Source organism: Sceloporus undulatus, chromosome 1 (genome assembly GCF_019175285.1).
Source record: "Sceloporus undulatus isolate JIND9_A2432 ecotype Alabama chromosome 1, SceUnd_v1.1, whole genome shotgun sequence".
Taxonomy (NCBI): Eukaryota; Metazoa; Chordata; class Lepidosauria; order Squamata; family Phrynosomatidae; genus Sceloporus; species Sceloporus undulatus.
This window is the reverse complement of record NC_056522.1, coordinates 291,627,867-291,651,499: the sequence shown is the minus strand read 5'-3', so window position 1 is coordinate 291,651,499 and position 23,633 is coordinate 291,627,867. Positions and strand designations below refer to the sequence as shown.

Sequence of the window (23,633 nt, the reverse complement as noted above, 5' to 3'; positions counted from 1 at the left end):
ATTTCATGGCTGAGTGGATAATTAAACGGTGATTTCCAGAGTTGTAGTCAACTCAAATTACTACATCACACTGACACTGTTTGATATTACGTAAAAAAAGCCTTGTTTTTTCAAAATCAGAAATAGATTTCCATTTATTATTTATTGTCTGTACATCCTCAAAAGATCCCAGGGGTAGAAAATGGACCTCTGGATCCATCCCTGAACTCATCTATGTTGTCCACCTTTAACACAGACCTCTAATTATTCAAATGTATTTCACAACCTCTTGCCATTGGACAAAGATCACATCTTCTCCTTGTACATTTTTTTTTAAATGCGGAAAAGTTGAATGTCCCCACTCCATCATGATTTGGAATTAGTAATAACCATTATAGTCATTTTTAATCCTTTTTCAATATGAGGCGAAAGCAGATTCTTTACTTGTTTATTCTGTGGATATGGTGCAAAGATTATATAGAAATGGCTGATATTAGAGATAGATTTCTGACACTGAGCAACAAGAGACTTGGTATAGTGTAAAAGGCTACGTATTTGTGACACAGCAATATTGGGGCCAAATTGCTCTCTGCAGAGAGCAAAGAGAGCAGGTCAGTGTACATAATACAAAATACTTTGAGAATAAGAAGTGTATGAGGGCAAAGAAGACTAATAGTGTGTTAGAAAGATAACATTCAAATTAAGTTCAAATAACAGAAGCATGCTGTGTGTTGTTGTTGTTGTTGTTGTTGTTGTTGTGTGCTTCCAAGTCATTTCTGATTTATAACGACCCTAAGGTTAACCTATCATGGGGTTTTCTTGGCACGATTTGTTCAGAGGAGATTTGCCATTGCTTTCCCCTGAGGCTAAGAGTGTGTGAATTGCCCAAGGTCACCCAGTGGGTTTTATGGCCAAGCTGGGACTTGAAGCCTGGTTTCCAGAGTCATAGTCCAACACTGAAACACTGTGCCACACTGAGTCTCTCTCTCTCTCTCTCTGTCTCTCTGTCTCTCTGTCTCTCTCACACACACACTATATCTATTTAATTACAAATTTTATGTGATTGCCATTGTTGGATATTTATTACAGTTTATTTTTAAAACTGACACACAAGCGTATGCCCATTGTACAATATAGTGGTGGAGTAGAAGTTGACAAGGGATAATAAGGTTGATTAAGTATTACAGTGGAAACTAGGATGCAAGTGAAAGGATAAAGCAAGCTTTTTTCGTCGTCGTCATCATCATTTGAAACAAATCCAAGGCTGGTTTTAAATTTCTTTTTAGCAATGAGAGCTTTCCACCTTTTTGTTTTGCTTTGTGAGTTTGTTTTCCTTGAACCCAACTCATCTTTTATTCTATTTTAAACAAGAGAGTCTTTCTAATATTCTCTGATTGGACTCATATACAGTATGCTTATGTTTTCTCTCCCTTCACTTCCATTCTCCACTACAGATGCTCATATATTCAGACAGATAATATACTATGGCTTTTATGCTTTGACATTCATCAAATCAGAGTTGGAAGAGACCACAAGGGCCATCCAGCCCATCCCCCTGCCATGCAGGAACACACAATCAAAGCATTCTCAACAGATGCCCATCCAGCCTCCTTAGTGAAGGAGTTGCTGGTCTGATAGCCTGAGGGATAGGGTTAGCCTGAGGGTTAGTATAGAAATAAGGTCAGAAGGATAACAGTAAATGAGGATGGTGTGAGGGTCCTAAGTGAGAGTAACAGGAGTTCTCTAGAAAGAGAGAGAGAGAAGTAACAAAGTGTAACTAAGTACAACAAAGTGAAACAATAACAAGTGTATGTTCCAATTGAACAAGTGAAACATTGTTAACTGTTTTTCAAATAGTTTTATTATTTATTTATTTATTTATTTATTAAAAAATAAAAGCCGCCAAAGAAGGAGACTCCAGTTTTCCTCTTTCAAACAGCTGTGTTGAACAGCTCTCTGTGGACATTGTCTTTGGGCAGTGTTTTGCAGATTAGATATGCATCTTTGGTAAAAGCACCAGGCAAAAGCAAAAATATCAAGATTGTTTTTTAAAGTATTCATGCAGTGTCTGCAAATAGAGGTAGAAATCATGAAAATGCAACAGAAAGGGATCTTGATGCAGTTATAAATATAATCACATTGAAGTGCATTTTGCCACACTTCAGGAAAGATATTTTAAAAATAAGAAGATGAAAATGTCAGATGTCCATTCTTTGCTTTGGGTTGTATGGAAAACTGCATGAGTCAACTCACTTCAATTTTAATTTCTTTCTCTGTGGATACAGAGAGGTTCTAATAGGATCCTAATTCAAAACTCCCATTTGCTCTTTTGTGGCATTTAGAGCTGAGAAAGTACAGGGGATCCTTTCACAAGGCATAATTATAGTGCTATGATTTCACTTTAACTGCCATGGTAACATTTTGTTGAATACTGAGACTTGTAATTTGGAATCCTTGGGCTTGTAAAATAATAATAATAATATTAAAACTTTAATTTATATCCCATTTTTGTTTCCACAATCAAAGCAGCGTACAACCTTTAAAAATACAATATATACAACCCCCTCCCCTTAAAAAAGGATTAAACTATTCTATCCATTAGAATTACAAATGATAAAATCTAAAAACAATAATAAAATAATAAAATAATGGTGGGCAGAGTCTTTGCTTATATATGTATGTGGCGGGGGGAGTTACATGGCCGGGTTCTATTCCGGAAGAGATCCGTCTTGACAGCTGTCTTGAAGCTCTCTAGGTTAGTAATTTGACAGATCTGGTGACACGCTATTGCTCTCTGGCTTCAAATTCTAAGTACCACTCACTAAACTGCAAATCTCAGGATCCAACCATGGCAGTTAAAGCTGAAAATAAAGCAGTATAATTGTGTGATATGAAAGGCCCCAAGAGTAGAAAAGTCTGCTGGTAGCTTGGGATATGAAAAAAGTTTTGCCATTGATAGAAATCTAGTCAAGATGAGCTGTCTGTGTATGGCAGGGCAGCATTGTCAAGGATTTTCCAATATTTTGAGATATCTTCCCTCCAGCATGAGACTGAGATGCCAAATATGTTTCCCCTGTTACATTTTCTGCGAGTTGTCCCAAATTGCTGGCCAGGATCATATTTGGGTATTAAGCTTGTGTGTGTGTTATTGCCATTTGATCTCACTGTTTCCATTTCCCCCTTTAGATATATGTTTATATGCATCAGCTGAGAAGAACATTTTGTGGATCTGATGCACCTTGGATCGTAACATTTGGTTTAGGAATTTGAAAACCTAACCATCAAAAAAAAAACAACAAAAAACCCTCAAACCCAAAATAAAACAAATTCACTTAGCACAAAACATTAGCCAACACTACAAAAGCTTTGAGAAGAACAAAGCTGAAAATACAGAAGCCCCCTTTTTAAAGAAAAGTTTAAATTTCTGTATTTTTTTCCAAAGTTTATAATATTTATTCTACTTTGAACATTGACTATGGCAAATAGATTAATACCTACCAACAACCCCCAAAAGTTAACCAGAGAGAGAGAGAGAGAGAGAATGAGTGAGAGAGAAAGAAAATAGAATAACTTGAAACCCTTGAGCAGATAAAAATGTTTTACTGTGGCACTCAAATGAATATACTGAATGTATTATCAGATGTCACTAAGGTGGGCATTCTTTAGAGATAGCGAAGACATAACAAGATTGGCCTTCTCTTTCATACAAACACAACATACTTCTTATAAAGATGAAATGGGGACAAGAATCCTGATATGCTGTAATGTGTTAGCTTGCTTATACTGAGTAGGGAGGTGGGACTTGTAGTCCAGCACATCTGAGGGCCTTTGTTTTGGGACAGGATCAAGACTCTCAGTTGTTCTACTTTTGTGAATGAGATCCCAATTTGAAATTCAAAACCATTAACTTGAACCACAATCTAAGTGCTTAACTGTGCTTCTACCTTCCTTTCTCTTATCACTGCTTTGTTCTACTATCAATCCCACCTTTATTAATTGATGTGGCTTACTATTCATTGGTACAGGTGAAACAGCATAAAGAGGGGAGAGGACAATAATGTTTTGGATGGGATGGAGTAGAGGAATAAACTAACACCTTACTCCCCTATTTTTAAATGCAGCTGCCTTCCCTCTACCCCCCACCCCCTTCAATTAATTGTTCAGGATACTGTTATGATTTCTGTGGGCTCAGAGCCAAATGCTGCTATCCTGTTGTGACTCTCTACCCACAGAGGTCATCATTAAAAGTCTTCTGGATCTCCTTTCCACTCCTGCTGAGCTAGATGGACCCCTTGAGACCACCTTTTTTGAACAGCTGCCACCAGCTGATGAATTAGGCTGAGTTCTCTTAGCAACACACCAGGACTTTGCTGAGTGATTTATAGGGAGTTTCCTTGTCAACATAGGCAAGAACTTGCAGAGCCAAAGACACATGAAAAGGAATGTGAGAGAGGCAAGGTACTTTAAATAAAAGCTTTATTCTAACTCCAGAATTCTAGAGCAAAGGCTATCATTACATGTAGGACTTCTTGTCCTACAGGCACAGAGAAATGGAAGTTACAGAATACAATCATTTCAGCCAAGCCAGTAAAATAACCAAAAATCATAACACTACTAACTAGTACATGTTCCTAATCTTCAGCCCAAGACAGATGGGCTGAAAGGGGTGTGGCGGCGGTGATACTAGGGTTCCGGACTGTGCAGCTATCGCATGGTCTGGAACTCTAGTATGTAATGGTGGCAGCCTGATGGTGGCATCCCGTCTACACGGCCACCACCATTTTCACATAATGGACGCATAGTGTCCACACGTCACAGTGGGTCCGTTACATTGAGTGAGCCATTGGTGCACTCGTGACATAACCCAGGCACCAATAAAAGAACCTGGAAAAACTGGGTTCTTTTAACTCCAGAGGGATGTTGCATGGTCTAGCGGCTGTGGCGTCCCTCTGGAGTTAAGATGGGTGCCTGCAGACTACCATTTTGGGGCGGTCTGTACCGGGCCTAACTTACAGCCCAGATGGAATTTGTAGTCCTTAATGTTTCTGAACAGCTGGGAGCCTGGACTCCATTGTCCCACTCTACCAGCTCCTTAAGGTCAGCTTCAGCGCACACAGCCCCAAAAGGTAGACAAAGGCAGAACTCAAGCCTCATGTTGCAGAGAGATTTTTTAAAACCTTCCCTTGGAAGTCTCTTGAAGATTCCCAATTCTACCCAACTGCTCCCATCTCATTGGCCAGATGCCATCACCTCTGATGTAAACCTTCATTATAATACACCTCACCCAACATTTAACCCTTTGTTGTCTGGTAGAAGTCCTCTGAGAAATGGGGGACCCCATTTATCATAGACCCCAATGTTATTGTTTTTTAACTGCTCATTAATATTCTTGGTTCCCCCCCCCCCCCTTTTGCATGTAAGAGTGCTGGAACTGTTTATTCTTATCTATATGAACAGGTAGAATTTCCAGCACAATAATCCCTATAATTATCATTGCCACACTTTAAATAAACTGATTTTCCCTTTTTCATCAAAACCTGCATATAGTGGTTTTTTATATATTTGATAATAATCTCAATGTATTACTTATCAGAAGGATTCTAATTTAACGAGTAGCCATTCATACCCATCCAAATAGTAAATATTTAGCAACTGTGATAGAAAAGGCTCATTTCAGAGACTTCTACCACCCACTGCTTTCAGTAAAAGAAGAATGTTTATATGTGCTCAGAGTTATTAGACAGGGCAGTACTTACTCACCTACTCTTTCATTCGATAAGCTGAAGGCCAACATGTTTTTAAAAAGTATAGCTGGGTATAAAGGTAGGCAAAGGGATAATTTCCTCCATTTGCTTGCTTTATGAAATTCTGACAGTCCTGATTTTGTACCATAGTGCATTTGTGTTAAAGTAATGGGACCACCTGTTCAGCTGCAATTTATTATAAATACCCTCTCCATAACTGCGGAGTGATTCAAAAGACTGTGAAGAAAACTACTGTATAATAATGTTATAAACCTTTCTTTATTTAATGTACCCCAAAGATGCTGTTCAGAATACAATTGTTTCACAGGGGCGTTTTGGGAGAGCAAAAGTGTTGAAATGAAGAACTTTTTGGTTAATGAATCTTGTGTGAGTGGGGTGTGTGTGTTGTATTCCTTGCAAAGTGGAAACCTTTTTCACAATCTCAGTTTGATTTTTAAAAATTGCAAGATATGAAGCCCTCAATATCTGCAAGGGATTGGGTACAGGACCCTCTACAGACACAAAAATATGTGGATGCTCAAGTCACTTATATACAAACAAGAAAGAAGCTCGAGCACCACACAATCCCTTTCAACATCACCCCATGTTTATCCCAAAGGGAAATGCTACTCATGCGTACAAATCCCCCACTCCCCACCTGACCCCATCTGACAACCAGTTCTCTCCCTTCCTTCCTCTCAGTCTTTCCTCCATCCACCTTGGTGGCTTCTTCATCTTCAGAGTAGGGCCTCTCACCAGGCCATCAATTGGGGTGAGGGAGCGATGAGGCATTCCTCACTGATTTTTTTAGTACTGTTTGTTTGTTTGTTTGTTTGAAATAACCCTATTTTTGCTTCATGTTTACTCATACATTATTATTTATTGTTATTATTATTATTATTATTATTATTATTATTATTATTATTTACTATTACACACACACACACACACACACACACACACCATATTTCAGAACCAGAGTAAATGAGAATATATATATCTTCAAAATCAGAACAATTGGATTCAGTTATAAGGAAACATATGCTTAGTGAGCACCTATTATTAGTATCCTTGTTTGTACTAAATCATGTGACAGTGATTTCCATATAAGTTATTTTATAAGGTAATAACATTTTTATCAACCTGCTGATTATATAGTTAATTCTAAACTGTTCCTTTGTAAAACAATTATTTTTTAATATCGGAAACTAAACAAATAGATATTCTTTTTAAAGGAACTACTATTGGTTCTTTGAGTAATAACATTGCAATACATTTGGTCACTAAATTGTGTTAGGGAGACATCTTCTGCATACAGAAAGACAGTTTTACACTAGAGAAGAGGTTCCCAACCTGTGCTCTTAAAAGCCCTTAGGTCTCGACATGCACTTCTCAGGTGCTCTTCAGCTGCTCTAGGATAATGAAAGAAATAACAATTGAATGAAATTAAAGAATAAGAATATATTACTATATATATTCCTAAACACCATTAACTTGTAAGACATAGGGTAGGACTCTTAGGTGCTTCACCATAGAAAACAGGGCTCAGCAAATAAAAGAGATTGGGAACTCCTGCACTAGAGTAATGAAACTAAAGCCAGCAATATTCTCCCCCTCAGTAAGTTTTAAAAGTAACTAGTTACAATTATATCATTAGTGCCACAGTTACAGTTTTTAAACAGTAATTTTTGTCTCTCAGCAATTTTGTGGTTTTTTTTAAAAGCTGAATGATATAAGCCATTGTCCTACAACAAAAAACACCTTAGCCTCTCATCCTGACTTCAACATCCACAACACAGCCTGGAGCAGCAGGGCAAATTACAGCATGAGCCAGGATCTCAACCTTGTTACAACCTTTGCAATTATGTGAGGCCATACTCTGTAATTATAAAAATAACCAAGGACATAGTTATACTGCAAAAGAGCTGAAGTTATATCTTATTATATCACAGTCATAAAATTAATTAGTCACAACTGATTAACATATTTAACTTACACAATATATTTTGTAACTCATTTCTTCCAGTTCAGAGACATAGCCCTGTGAGTCTAGATCAATATGCAAGGGAAAACATTTGTAGCACATTTGAGACTAATTGAGAGAAAGAAACAAGTTGGTAGCATAAGCTTTCATAGCCACATCTGAAGAAGTAGATTGAGGGCTAGTGTACACATGAGTGTATTATGTAAATTGCTGCAGTTTTTCCCACATTCACATCAGTGCTTAGCTGTATTCACATTCCTGTGCAAATTCATATCTGGTGACCTTCTCTTTGCCAAAAATGCCTCACCACGTGAATCCATATGAAGTGGGCAGACAGGTTCAATAAAGTGCATCTTCATGGAAACTGGTGGGTACTGTGGGGGAAATTGTGAATCTTTTTTCAATGGAGTTTAAGTCCCTCCTCATAAAAAAAACCAAACAAAAACCCAAACCCAGTTTCCTCCAGATCACATGTGGACAGATCATAGTCTGTCTGAATAGAAAGAGGTGTACATATATTATGTATACAAACACTGAGGTGGGTTACAGACCGCCGCTTTGCGGCGGTCTGCCGCCGCCGCTGCTTGCTCCATGCGGGAGCCGCAGCAGCCACACCGCGTGGCTCCCGCACGGACCGAAAAAGAAGCTCCAAAATGGAGCTTCTTTAAGCGGCGCCTCTATGATGTCGCAAGGCACCAGGGGCAGACTCACAACGTCATAGATGCTGCGACACGTGCGGACGCACAGCGTCCGATACGTAAATATGGCGGCCGCCGTGTGGAACGGCCGCCGCCATATTGTACGTACAGAATACGTACTAGGGTTAGGGGGTGCGGAAGCACCGCCCCTTCCTAACCCTAGTACGTATTCATTACGTACTAAATGGTGGTGTGTAACCCGCCTGAGTCTACAAAAGGTTATGCTATCGCACAAATCTATAAATCCCAGAATTCTATAGCATTAAGCCATGGCAGTTAAAGCAGTGTCAAACTGCTTTCATTCTTCATTGTAGATTCTGCAGTGTTTCCATTTGAGTAGCAACTAGTACACCATTCAAAAGTAAAAGCATAACTGCTATAGAATTGATTTTATAATATGTTCCCCTCTTTCATTAACTCATGGCATAATCCCATTTATCTTCTCTTCACTGCTCTTTGGAACTAGCCTATAAACAAATACTTAATTAAACTAATGTTTAGGAATGAAAAGTGGTTGTTTGGCTTCACAGTCAGTTGTATTTTTAGAGTGTCAGGTATTATTAATAACTTAAAATATACAATGATTTCTAGGCATGATTCATTATATCCCATTTTGTTAATACTAGTGATTTTATTTTTCTTAATAGGATGGCAAGATATTCTGTCGACGGACTGCTTGTGATTGTCAGAATCCCAGTGTTGATTTCTTCTGTTGCCCAGAATGTGATACCAGAGTAACCAGTCAGTGTTTAGACCAGAATGGGAACAAGCTGTACCGAAGTGGTGATAACTGGACATATAGCTGTCAACAGTGCCGTTGTCTGGTATGGAAATCAGCACAATGTTTCACGAGATCCCCAAGTAGTAAATATTTAAGACAACCAAACCAAATTTAAAAATCAAGGGTACATATTACTACTGTTCTGTCTTTTCATATGACACATACCCAAGCACTTTTAAAAAATGTCCTCTCCATAGATTTGTACCTTGGTGGAATACTGTCTATTGCACTAGAACAACTCCAGTGTGTCAATGAGATTTAGTTATTTATCACATCAGGAATATAGGATAGTAGAGCACTGTTTGAGTTTTCCCACAATTTTCATAAATAGAACATGGGGGGGGGGAGCAAGATTTAGCCAAAGCTAAATATTCTTACATTGCAGATCTATAGGATTCAATCCATCCCCTCAATGTAATGCAAATGCCCACATATGATGCAGTGAGACATGTACCTTCCCCTAGCCTACTGTACAGCCCAGCTTCACAGAAAGACTGCTGAAGATTCTGGCTACATCTCCATAGCTATACGTGAAATTATTTCAGCAGCACTGAGACCCCCCCTCCCCCCAAAAAAGGATCCCATCAGATCTATAATGTAATCATTTCACATTTGGCTACAAGGATATAGACATTTGTGTGATCCTGCCTGCTCACTGCAAAGTGCAAAATAGCTTTATGGGGCAGATTTAAGGGCTTTGCAATAAAGGGGGGGGGCATAGGTTGTACAACATATAGTAGGTTGGAAGGGAAACCAACCCCCCACAGTGCCCACAAAAGGACATCTGCATGCATAAGGGACAGTTACATGTGCATAATTCTGTAAGAAAATTTCAGTGTCAATATGTTTAAAGATATAATTGAGGCTAAATGAACTGACTCCCAAGTAAATGTATACAAGCTGAGTCTCCCCTTTTCTAAAAAGCTTGGCACGAGAAGTGTTTTGGATTTTGGAATACCTATATTAATATAGTCATACAAAATGTGATATCGTGGAGATGGGACCCTACTCTATACAAAAAAATTATTTACATTGCACATACACTTTATACATACAGTCTGAAGATAATTTTAGAAACTATTTTAAAAATAATTTAGTGCATGAAACAATGTTTGTGTACCCTGAAAGCAAATGTGTCACTATCTCAGCCACATATGATTTCTTTTTTTATATTTGGTCTTTCAAGTATTTCAGATTTTGGAATTCCAGATAAAGGACACCCAATCTGTATTTAAGACTTGTATCCCACTAATTTTAGCATAACAGCTTGAACAGCATATTTAACTCTTAAATTAAAATCTATTGGATTAAAAAGAAACCCTTTAACTTTAGTTGAGCTATGCAAAAAATTACTTAGGCCCGATACAGACTGGCACAAAGTGCCAGCCTAGGGCCAATTTTAGGGCTTGGTTCAGTGGAGCATCCACATGCTCTTGAGCCCTACCACGCCATAATGGCTCATCCCCATCCACACGGGGGCTGCCATGATGCCATACGCACGGCACAGCATCCAAATGTCACAGTGCCACGTGAAGGTCATCATTGCATGTGAGGGCACCTGGCGTGTGCCCTAAAAAGAATTCACAGGGAGCGGGTTATTTTTAGAGCTCCCAGAGGCCGCACCATTTGGTTGCTACGGCCTCTGTGTGGGTCAGAAAGGGGCGGCATCTCTACTCTCCTTTCTCCCCATCTCCCCCCCCCCCTAAATTTCAATTAATTCTTCTTAATACATGTTTGCATGTAATGTGAACCATATAAGCAGAGTGAGCCTAGGAGACATTTACTTGTGATTTTAAACTAACTAGCATCTCTCATTACATTCAAACTGGAATAACTGTGACTAGTTGAACAACCAGGATTATAAGCCACAATTTTTTAACCTAAATTTCTAGACTTATACATGAGTATATGCAGTAGTTGAGGTGCTGTGTGGTTTAAGAGATGAGGGGGATTTTTTGGATCATGTTTGGTCATTAATGGCTGGAAATACAAACCCCAAATCTTATGAGACCATTAACTCTAACTTATGATCTCATAAATATTGAACAGGATGGAAGCCATGGCTTCTTCCTTTAGTTTCTAGGGAATGTTCCACAATTAAGGGAGTGTCATGTTCTTGTTCAAAACAAAACAGAGAACTACAGGTATAAATACTGCAAACTTCAGCAACATTTGCCCCTTCCAGATCTCCCCTAACATGGGCATATTTCATCCTTAATATCTACATTACATTGCATGTATTTACAGCACTAGTTCTGGTTTGTAGCTGATAATTCTAAAGAAAATTATATCCTTACTCTATTTAAAATATTATATCAGCATTTTTTTAAACCTAGTTGTTTAAAGTAGTATTTTTAACATAATGTCTAGTAGGCTATTGTAAAGTAATTGTTACACAGCATAAAGTGCCAATTAGTCATGGAAAAACAAAGCTTTGTGGGACAATTGATCAATTGAACTAGAAGTAGTACCATGCAAGCTTCATTGAAAGAGTGTGATTCATGTCAGCAGTGTTGGTATAGAAGCATCAAGGAAAATGTGCTTTAAAACCCCTTTATAACAAATAGGTTTTATATGTAGCACTTAATGCTGAATATATTATTATGCAATTTGGCAATCCAGCTAAATTAACATTCTGAAATCAGCAACAGTGTACATGTTCCATGACATAAAGCAGAGATGTGCATTAGCTTTTGTATATTGTATATATACATCATCTGTTCAGTGTTCACAATGAATTCTGAATCCATAGCCCCTAATATCCATATGTTAAGTAGGCATTTGACAAGGAACACTTATGAGGTGTCCCTTGAGATAGGAGTTCCAGTCTTGTGGCTCATCTATGATTGTGTATAGATGCACTGGTCAACACCTTGATATTAGGATATTAGGATTCACTCCTACTACTCTGCTATATGATTATTACATTCATGAAAAGGGCTTTTAAATGGGGTGTTTTTATACATAATTATAAAATATCATTTGCAGACAGACATGTTATGCATGCAATGTAGTATGGTGTTCTTAAATACCTGAAGACTATCAGATTACAGTCTCTTTGGACACTTTTACACGAGGCACTTACTGCGCTGGAATTGTTGCTCAAACGCTTCAGAAGCACAGAAGTGGGATAGCAAGTTATGCTTCTGAAGCATCATTGAGGCATCCTGCTCTTCTCTCCACAAATGATTTGTTGATGGGTGAAGAGCGGAATGCGCTTCAGTGACGCTTCAGAAGTGTGATCGGCTATCCCATCTCTGCACTTCTGAAGCATTTGGGCAATGATTCCAGTGCGTTAAGTGCCTCGCGTGATAATCCCCATAGAACTCTCTGACAGTTGCCACAACATGTTGTTCCAATACCTGTTAGGTAATTGTGTTGTAATTTAAGAAGTTATGTTGTAACTTAACTTATTTTATCATTAAAACCAAGGTCAGACAATGTCAGATATTGATATTTTATTTCATAGATGGGTACAATATTTTGCCTTAACTTTCTATTTATCTTTTTCATGTTCATAGGAAGGTGAAGTGGATTGTTGGCCACTTGCATGCCCCACTCTGAACTGTGACTACACATCCATATCAGAAGGAGAGTGTTGTCCTCGTTGTGTTAGTGACCCTTGTTTGGCTGACAACATCACTTATGATATCAGAAAAACATGTCTAGATAGCCATGGAATAACACGACTCAGTGGCTCTGTATGGACAATGCTTGGATCTCCTTGTACAACCTGCAAATGCAAGGTATTTAGTCATAAAAATGGCAGGGAATACTATACAGAATTTGTAAGATGACAGGTATTCTTAATGTGCATGTAGAAGAGTGACGTTAATAATTGATAAGAATTTTAGAAATGTATAAATATGGAGGGTTTTTTGTATGTTTTTTGTTTGTTTGTTTTAAAACCTACCCCAAAGGCAATTATAGTAGTACAAACTGCAGGATGCCATACACTCATGTTCCATTTGTTTAGAATATTTTATGAATCTTGTTATATTTTTTTACATAGATTAGGAGAAAATTGAGATTAAAGGAAGGGATAAAATATCTTATAAACACAATTCTAATTTTGTGATCCGTTCCCCCCCCCCTTTTGTGGTTATGATTTTTTTTTAAAATCATAGCAAAATTCCTTTGTGTACATTTGTCATAATACAGTCAGCCCTCCATGATCACAGGTTCTGCATCCACCAATTCAACCACCTATGGCTTCAAAATATTTGGGGGGGGGGGGGATTCCAAAAAGCAAACCTTTATTTTTCCATTGCATATAAGGGACACCACTTTACTATGCCATTCTATCAATGGGATCAATGGGAGGGGTCCTGGAACAAAACCCCAGCAGATTCCAAAGATTCATTGTATATTATAGAATGAACAAAATTGATGATTATTAGTATAGAGACTATGGTTTATTTATTTATAAGATTTATATTCCGCCTTTCTTCACAATGGGATTCAAGGTGGGCATAATTTATAGATTAATTTACCAACAGCTCCATAAAAGAAGTTTGAAAAGAAGGTCATAATAATGAAAACTGTGATTGCCATCTAGGATTACTCAGAATTCATTGTGTGTGTGCATGTGTGTGCGCATGTGCATACTCCTTCAAGTCACTTGTTGGCTTTTTATGACCCATGAGTTTCATAGGGTTTTCTTGGGCAAGGAGTAATCAGAGGTGGGTTTTGCCAGTACAGTGTCCAAAAGACCCCCCCCCCCCAGTCTAAATATTCCTTCTGATTCTGACAATTTTTCATAATCAATCCAGAAATCCTTCCCAGATCTTTGTGGACATATGATTGTACACTAGGCTTAGCTCCAGTTAAAGATCTCTGTAGGACCTCTACTAATAGCTTTCAAGCCTCATATAATATTGTTGTGATGTTTACTTTATTTATTTATTTATTTATTGTGACATTGCTCTATACTTAGCCTGGTTAAAAAAGAGATTGAAATGGTCAGATAGACAGACTGGGAGGGAGAAAGAATATCTGATTCCAACTTTGAAAAACAAACTGAGCAGGATTTTTTTTTTTTTTTTTTGTAAAATGACTTTACATTATTATTATTAAACTTTATTTATAAAGTGCTGTAAATTTGCACAGCACTGTACATACTGAATATACAAAAATTAAATCAAAAATTAAAAGCATGCTTAAGGCATACAGTCTAAGAAAACAAAATAATAACATTAAAACATATCTTAAAATACAGCAAACACAGATACATAATAATAATAATAATAATAATAATAATAATAATAATAATAATAGCCTCATGTTATTTTCACTGCATTTTAGGGCTCTCTCTTTTGCTCTCTTTTATTAGAAGTTTTCCAAATGCAAGAAAAGTTACAAATATTTAATAGTGGAGGAAAAAAGGAAAAATAGAGAAAAGTGAAAAAAAGAGAAATAAGATATAAAAAGAGATATGAAAAAATAGAAATGTAGCTTTTGACTTTCTTTTTGTTGGTTATACATGCATAGATATAATATAATCATACCTCTCTCACTAAGATTGCATCATCCACTTCTTCCAATAAAGAAAACTTACAAATTCCAAAACCAAGTTATCATAACATACTCCTTTTTTTCTTTTTCTCTTCTCTTTTCTTTTTTTTAAGTCGGGGCGTGTTACAGACTGCCGGATTGCGGTGGTCTGGCTCTGGCTCTGCTTTCAGCGTCCAGGAGCCGCAGCGGCCAAACCGTGCGGAAATAGCGCTCCTTCATGAGCCCCGGAAGAGACACTGCAAGGCACTAGTCATGCACTCGCGGCGTCACTTCCGGGGTGCGACATGCAGATGCACAGCGTCTGCTACATCAATATGGCGGCGGCCGTGTGGAACAGCCGCCGCCATTTGTCACGGACTCTGTTGTGATAGGGTTAGGAGCGTCTGGAAGATATGCCACTTTTTCAAACTGGGACGTCCTCAGGACATCCCTAATGGCGGTCTGTAACCCGCCAAAGGTTTCCAGTCTTTTAGAAATGCCATTAATAATTTTCTCTAATTAAACCCTACAAATTCAATTAATTTTATTAACATTCTTCCTTATTAGGTAATATTGAATTCTTCCATCTTTGTCCATACAACCATCTTGCTGCCATGATCATATACTAGAGGAGTTTTCCATGGCTCTTTTCCAATTATTTATCGACAAACCAAAAAGAAAAAGTTCTGGTTTTAATTTATTATTAACCTTTAAGATCCTCTGCCTCAAAGTATGTATTTGCACCCAGAACTTTTTAGCCTTTTCACATGTCCACCACATATGGGAAAGTATCCCTTCCTGTTGTTCATATTTCCATATACATTCAAGACCTCCTTGTACATTCTAGACAATTTCCCTGGTGTCAAATACCACTGGTGCATCATTTTATAAAACATGTCTTTAAGATCTTAACATAATGTAAATTTCAACCCCTTTGGCCATATCCTTTCCCTTTGTTCCATCTGCATATTATGACCAGTTTATTAGCCCATTTAGTCATACAGCCTTTCACTTGTTCTTCTTCCATGTCAAATTTTAACAGAAGTGTTTACATATTACCAATCACAAATTCATCATCTGTCCAGAGTTGTAATTCAAATACACGTGGATTAAAAAAAAACATCAGAGTATATACCTAAGCTTCTTTATATTTAATTTTATATTCTCCTTGACAATTATCCAACATATACTGGTGCATTAGCCATCTTTCTTTGCATCTTATTTTTTTCTCCTATAAAAAAGCATATTGTGCTCAGATCCTTAAAAGCATTTTCAGATAGATCCTTGCTTTATATATATATTCCATATTCTCAGAAAGCCACATCTCATGATGATTATTAAGATCCATATTCACTCTATCTTACCATCATATTGATGCCTCCCAAACCTCAAGGCATTCCCTTACAATTCTAGTAATATTTTATTTTGCAACTCCATCCATTCTTTCAACCAAATCAAACAAGCAGCAAAGTACATTTCAAAATAGGTAAACCCAGTCCTCCTCTTTGGTTTGCATCTTGCAACATCTTACATTTAACTCTCGTTTTTTCCCCCCCTTGGTTTCTTTCCTTAAACTAACAAACAAGCAAAATATTCACTTTAGCTCTTAGTGTAATGTACTTAGGCACTTAACATCAGTTATCCAAAGCCATACCTTTTATTTAAAATGAAAAAAAAAAAAAAGAATGTGTCCTGAAATAGTAGCTTTTTACAACTATTAATATGCAGTATTTGAACCATGCTTGACAGGCAGATCACAATGTCTTGCTCTTATAACACCATTCTCATGAATAGGATTGTTTTCTCTTTTTTTGATCACAGAGAGTACCAAATACTGTTTTATGAAACATTTTATAAAGTAGTCTAAGGACATTTTTTTTCTTCTCAAATTATTCTTGTCTATTACAACAAATAAGATACAGCTATACCAGCTGAATGCTAATTCTCTATGATTAGCATTCTTGGTTTTTGGGACTGTTTCCCAAGGAACTGGGAATTGCTTCCATTTTTATATCCCTAAAGTTCAATTGTACTTGCTCAGATGTTCCAGATGCAGATCATATGACAGAAGAAATAGGATTAGCACAATATTAAAATGGTTCTGTTTGTTGTGTAGAGTAAGAGGTGTTCACCACACTTGGTATTGACCAAACTGTACATGAAAGAGAGGAAGCTATTCCTTAAATTGTACCTTTCAGAACACATTTGTTCATTTCTTAACAAAATACTTTGTCTTAGCTTTTTATTGTTTTTTCAGTTTCTTAGGCAGTGTTTGTGTCTGTCTATCTGTCTGTGTGTGTACAAATAAAACAAAAATGACAATAACAATAACTGAAGATAGACCATAATAAAACCAAGATAAAACTAGCAGCAAAGAACAAAAGCAATACAGCATACAAAAGAAAAAAAAATCCACAGAAAAATAAGTGGTTGCTAAGAACTAGAGGCCCCAATAAACTCAAATCAGTCAACTAATTTCAATTTAGATATTTGTACATTTAAACTGCAGTCATGTCAGTGCTTGCTTCAATTTCATTTGATTTAACAGAAATAGAATAGAATCATAGAGCTGGTAGAGACCGCAAGGACCATCCAGTCCAACCCCCCTGCCATGCAGGAACTCTCAATCAAAGCATCCCTGACAGATGGACATCCAGCCTCTGCTTAAAGACCTCCAGGGAAGGAGACTCCACTACAGTCTGAGGGAGTGTGTTCCACTGTTGAACAGCCCTAACTGTCAGGAAGTTCTTACTAATGTTTAGGTGGAATCTCTTTTCCTGTAGCTTGCATCCATTGTTCTGGGTCTTGTTCTCTGGAGGAGCACAAAACAAGCTTGCCCCCTCCTTAATATTTAAACAGGGTGTTCATATCACCTCTTAACCTTCTCTTCTCCAGGCTAAACATCCCCAGCTCTTATCAGTAGCTTTTGGGATGAAGGTTGATTTTCAAGGTTGCCACCATTCCCAAATATTCCTGAAAAGTGTTTCAGTCTTCTAGATATTCTTGTACTGTATTGTTGGAAGGATATAATCACATGGCTCTTTTGGGAAAGCAGATAACACTGTGTCCTTATTCCCCAATCTCATTGACCTTTTGTGCAATCCTGTCTGATTGAGAAAAGATCCATTATACCTCAGATAAAGCAAGAAAAAAGGGGGGATGTATAGCTGCTTGTCCTTCATTTTCCTAGTTAAAGACATCATTGCTCTGTATCCACATCCATCACAATCTGAATTGAACATTCACCATCCTTTGAATATATAATTATATTCTCACTTTATCAGGACATAGTATATAAAGTGGACAAATATTTCCAATGTGTCCATTAACTTTTGTGTAAGAGGTGCTGCCGTGTGAATGAACAATTGCACTGAGGCTCCTTCATAGGATTGGATTTCTCACCTTTCCTTTACCTTGAATGAGATACATTGTGTGAATAGAACTTCTGTGTGACTGGATATTTACATGTGGGTTCTAAGTCTTGGGAGGGGGGGTATCTGTTTGCTGAAGGAAAGGGTTTTTTTAGTTCTACAACCAAGACTCTGCAGTAATAGCTTCTAGAGAATGTATACAGCAGGACTATGAAAATCAAAAACAGACTATTAGGCTGTTGTCTCTTATATTTAAATCAGAACCACAAAATACTCTTTTCCCATGTCTAGATCACTAGAAGCTACATCAGAAGTTCTATATTTTTTTTCTCTTTGTACTAACAGTATTTCTTTTCTTTTCTTTTCTGCCTTTCCACATCCACGCCATACAGAATGGAAATGTCTGTTGCTCGGTGGATTTAGATTGTCTTCACAATAACTGAAGTATAAAACTTGGGACTATTCTTTCTGTGAGGAAAACTGATGCAATTTCCAACTTTCCAAATGAATGCAATTGTAAGAGATGGGACTTTTATACAACAGACAATTACCAAAGTCTCCGCCTGAGGAAGATATTTGGGAGTTGCCTTTGGGACCTACCACTATGCGTTCATTCTTGCTAGGCTTCTCTCGGGTGACTTTTACAGTACAATGCATATAAATCAATGGTTGTTAAAAGTTTTAGAGTGTTGTAAATTACACCCTTTTTCTGTCAAATCATTTGCAATGCATTAAACTTATTCCATTGGTAAAATGATAAATTTATTTATTTAATTTATTTAATGTACCCACATTATAATGGAAATTCCCATTTTATTTTTTGATTATCTCAAAGTTTGACAAAATAAGTCTGCCTGTTGTACTTTTGTCTCATACAATTCCCTATTTAGTTCTGAGGTCCCTGTCAGATGTATTTATGAAAATATGTATGTATGTACAGTCAAATTGCATAGTACTTATATTTCATAGCTGTTCAACATTGTAAAACATTCCAAGGTACATTTGAGTTGTACAGACAGGAAGTAATCAAACCTCAGCCAGACTTTATGGAAAATAATTTAATAAATAAAAAGAATAATGTCACAAATTTAATGAAGTGGCAAAACACACTTTCTTTTGCAGACAAATGAGCTAACAGCAAAAATTCCCTAGTGGAGGTAAGAGAGAAAGTATGGCACCTTTTCATCAGTACCGCTTCAGAAAGTACCCAGAAAACCATGCCACTTATCTATCTTAAGCTTAGCAGAGTGTTGTAGTTTGCAAATCAAACAACAAATACTGAATGTGGGTGTAATACAGTCAGGGTTGTGCAGCATTCAATAAAGCAATCAAAGGGCTTTACAATTGCAGACTGTAAGGGAATAGGTAACATTTTGATATCAGTTACACTGGTATACATGAGTTTATAACCTCTCCCCCGTGTCATTTCTTCAACATAATAAAGATTGGCATCCTCCATTATGTATGCCATAAATGGCTAAGTCTCTATTTGTACCATGTTAGAGCTTACAAGGAATGATATAAATGTCACTGCATTTAACTATAATTTCACTCTACATCACTCCTGGCCCTGGAAGAAAGATGGTACAATCTATGTTCCAATTTTCATTACATGTAATGAACTCACCAAACAACCTTGTCCTCATTTTTCTCTTCTCCAGACATTCAAAAAGACCTAATTTATTAATTAACTCATCTGTAAAATGCTATTTAAATGCCCCAAGTTAGGAAGAAATTATAATTAAAACTTTGAAATGTGCACAAAAGTTAAGTTTGAATGCTAGATAATCACTTTGATTTTGCAAGGTTAAGACATTGGCTGTAATCCGTCTTAGCCTAAAAATCAATAAACCCATTCTTGTCTAACTGGTTTCCATGTGTAGATTATTTGGTTCCCACAGAATGGCCTGGACATCAGATTGCTGTGTGGAAATGGGGAAGGTGAAATAACCAGACCCAGAATAGACAGTTGCATGCAGATGTATCACATCCAGAAATTCAACAAACTATTCATTTATCTTTTTTAAAAAAACATATTGCTTTTTGCTATACCTGCTGAAGCCAGAAAAAGTAGGCCTACAAGCAGTACTGCACCCATGGATCTTTGAATGGTGTCACTTTGTTTTTAATGTGTTTGATGTATTCATTCTGTTTTCTTATATGATGTACTCTTCTTAGCTTTTGTCATTTTCATTTAATTAAGCTTAATATGTGTTCAGAATCAGGCAAGATTAGCAAGTGCACATTACATTTGTGAAACATTCATTGTTCTAGCAAAGAAATATAAAACTTGACTTCTAAGCACTGTGGTTGGGTATCTACAATGGAAGATAGGAACAACATGCACAGATTATTCTACTACAGAGACATTATATGAGAATATGGAATGTCTGGAGTCAAACTTTTTTTTTAGCTTAGTCTTAGCATTGATATTTTTTCTTGACATATTTAACTAGAATTCTATCTAAAAATAAAACCAGTGTTGTGGTTTCTGGTACACATACAGAGGTTTTAGTGTGTAGATGGAATGTCATACAAGGAAAGAGTGCTTTATCTTAGGCAATGCCACACACAGTGGAAATGCATGTGTCCAAAGGATTATTGAACACTGAAGAAAAAGACAAAGGTTGCTCTGTTTGTGTATGACTCCATGCCAGCAAAGTTTCTCTCTCTCTTTTTCATTTTAAATCTACCCCTTTTAAGCATTCTCTATGTGTTAATTATATTTGCGTTTGTTTTAACAATAGTGTTACAATGTTGTGTTTTATAGGCTCTTCAAAAGACATTTGTAAATCACATCATTAATCCATCTGGTAAATCATGTTGTAAACCCAATGGTAATTCAACTGGAGAAAATGATACAGTGGTATGGGATGTAAAGGGGAGTGATTTAAAATGTGTGTCATCTAAATAAACTCCTGTGTATAGTTCTCTTTGCTTCTAGCATCTTTTTTTTTAATCTGCATTCATGGGAACCACAGTCCATCTAAAACTTTGCTAGAGGTATAGGTGGGATTTATATTTCCTCACTTTGGTTTTTCTTTTTACTGTATTTTGCATTCAGGATGCAGAAACCACAAAATTACAAAATCATAGAGTTGGAAGAGACCACAAGGGTCAACCAGTCCAACTCTCTGCCATGCAGGAATTCACAATCAAAGCACACCAGACAGATGGCCATCCAGCCTCTGTTTAAAAACATCCAAAGAAGGAGACTCTAACACATTCATGCAGTGCATCCCACTGTCAAACAGTCCTTATTGTCAGAATGTTCTTCCTAATGTTTGGAGGGTTCTCTTTTCTTGTAGCTTGAATCCATTGCACTGTTTCCTAGTCTTTGGAGCAGCAGAAACAAGCTTGTTCCATCTTCAATATAACATCTTTTCAAATATTTAAACATAGCTATCATGTCACCTCTTAACCTTCTCACAGAATTCTATCTTTGAAACAATAAGACATTGGTAAGCTCAAACACCACTCATGAATGTGGTAGGAAAGTCCAAAACTGCCATCCTGTTTGTAAATTACAAATGCCTAAGTTGGAATTACACTTGCAATTAACGTTTTGGCCTATTGCAGAGATCACAATTGTGACTAAATGCATTGACTAAACCTCACTTCCACACATTCACCTTGGAAACAACACAGCTCCCACAAAAAGGTACAGTAATTTCCATGTTGTCAAAGAGCAAGGGATGTTCAGCTATTTTCCTATAGCTGGATGTGCTTTAAGGACATCATCTGCAGAGACTTCCTGAGGATCCTCTGAAGTCTCTGCAAATGTCTTGTAGAGTGTACAAGCTACATAAAAATATCTGACTGTATCCTCACTCATAATCTCATTCTCAATGTCATGGAAATAACCATGTTAAGAGGGGTCTGCATTGCTTACAAGGTGTGTTTTGGAGACTAGCATCAGGATATCTAATTTCAAAGATGTAGCTATGTGATATAAATAAATCTTGGCCAGCGTTGATAATTCTTTGTTATTTATATGCCATATTTAACACAGATAATACCATATATCCATACATTGGTGAATTAATTATAATTACTAACACAGTGCCTAAGACATGTTAATCATTATCACATATTAACCTTAGTATTTCAAGGTACACATTTAATTGGACTATCATTTCTGAAAAGACCACAGCTTCCTCCTAATCTCAAATGTCCTTCATAGATTTTTCATTGTCCTTCTGCTGAGAAGACATCAGTTTATAGTTGGATGTCTTCCATTTTACTCTGATGAGACAATTTATTTGCTTCTTGGTGTTTCTGAGAGGTCCTTCTGCCCTTGAGATTTCAAGTAGCTGAGCTGTTTGAAGTGATCTCTCTTGAAGGCATAATGCCTTTTAATAGCAAAGGCACTTTTACTTATAAAATTAAAACTGAAAAGGTGCCTTGTGACACCTATCCATCCATCCATCTCAGGTATTCGTCTTATCAGAAGGAAATTCCAAAAGGTTAAAAACATAAGAATAATCAATAGCAATAGAACAAAAAGAAGCAGCATTAAAAAAGCCAGAAATCACCCAAAAAGATAAGAGAAATGTGTCATAAATGTGCCATTCTTTGTCCTATCCCAGAAAATCCCCCCTTAACAGAAATGTGTTTTTGTAGAAAAACAAAAGAACAAGAAGGGAAAGGACAAAAATACCACAGGGGAAAGGATATATACCCTAGTATTTTCACACTGACTAGCATGAGTGCAATTGCTAGGAAGCTTCTGTCCCTGCCTAAATTAGAAAACATGGAGAAGGAAACAGGAAATCCTGCTCCCAGGTCACCCATAAAGAGAGCCTGTACGCTATTAGTGAGGACTGGATTAATTGCACCATTTCTGTTGTTGCTGGGCTGCAAACCCCATAATCTATTACTATTGGCTGTAATTAGGACTAATAGGATTTTAAATAAAAGATCTGGATGACATAAATTTCCAGTCCCTGATGTAGGTGTTTAAGAGATGGAGTTGGAGCATAGTTTAGAAGTAGTGCATTACTTGTAATAAAGGTAGCAAGGTTGGCCAAGGTCTTATATTGGGAGATGTAATGTTCCACATGGGTACATCTCTCACTTCCCAAGACCACTTTTTAAGCTACTGCATCCCCCTATGCCCAACCATTTACTAGCAGGTGGAGAGCATGCTGGCTGGGTGGAGAAGTATACAGCCATGTTCCTGTACCTGAATGTGCAGCAACTGGTATAATTCAGGACCTCCTGGAGGTCTTCCAATGGGCCAGAGGGTGGTGTCATTCCTTGTATTAACTATAAGAATATAGCAGGACACTTCACTGCTCTCCTCCACCCAACCAGCAAATGGCCATTATGCAAACGTGGTCCTTGGGAACTGGGGTCTTCTCAAGAACAACTCCAATTTGCTCATGATAATTCAGGAAAATCTGAACCAGTTATCTGAGAATTATGTCTCAACATTCTTGATAATTAAAAAAGTATTTGTCTGGCTACAAAGAACAGAAATAGGATTCTAGGCAAAGCTTTCATTAGAAAACATTTCACAATTTCTTTGTATCTGTCTGGATAACCTCAGGGACGCAGACTGACAGGGACCTCTGTCAGAGG

General features: G+C 37.2%; 1 protein-coding gene across 1 annotated transcript in view; it reads left to right on the top strand.

Moving 5' to 3' along the window:
• NELL1 (neural EGFL like 1) overlaps nt 1–20,977 on the top strand; it is a 657,613-nt gene extending 636,636 nt beyond the window's left edge. The window contains 3 exon segments of the mRNA XM_042459591.1: nt 9,053–9,229; nt 12,708–12,932; nt 18,443–20,977. Coding sequence (XP_042315525.1) covers nt 9,053–9,229; nt 12,708–12,932; nt 18,443–18,493 — 453 coding nt within the window. The 3' untranslated portion in view covers nt 18,494–20,977.
• Nucleotides 20,978–23,633: the final 2,656 nt, after the last annotated feature.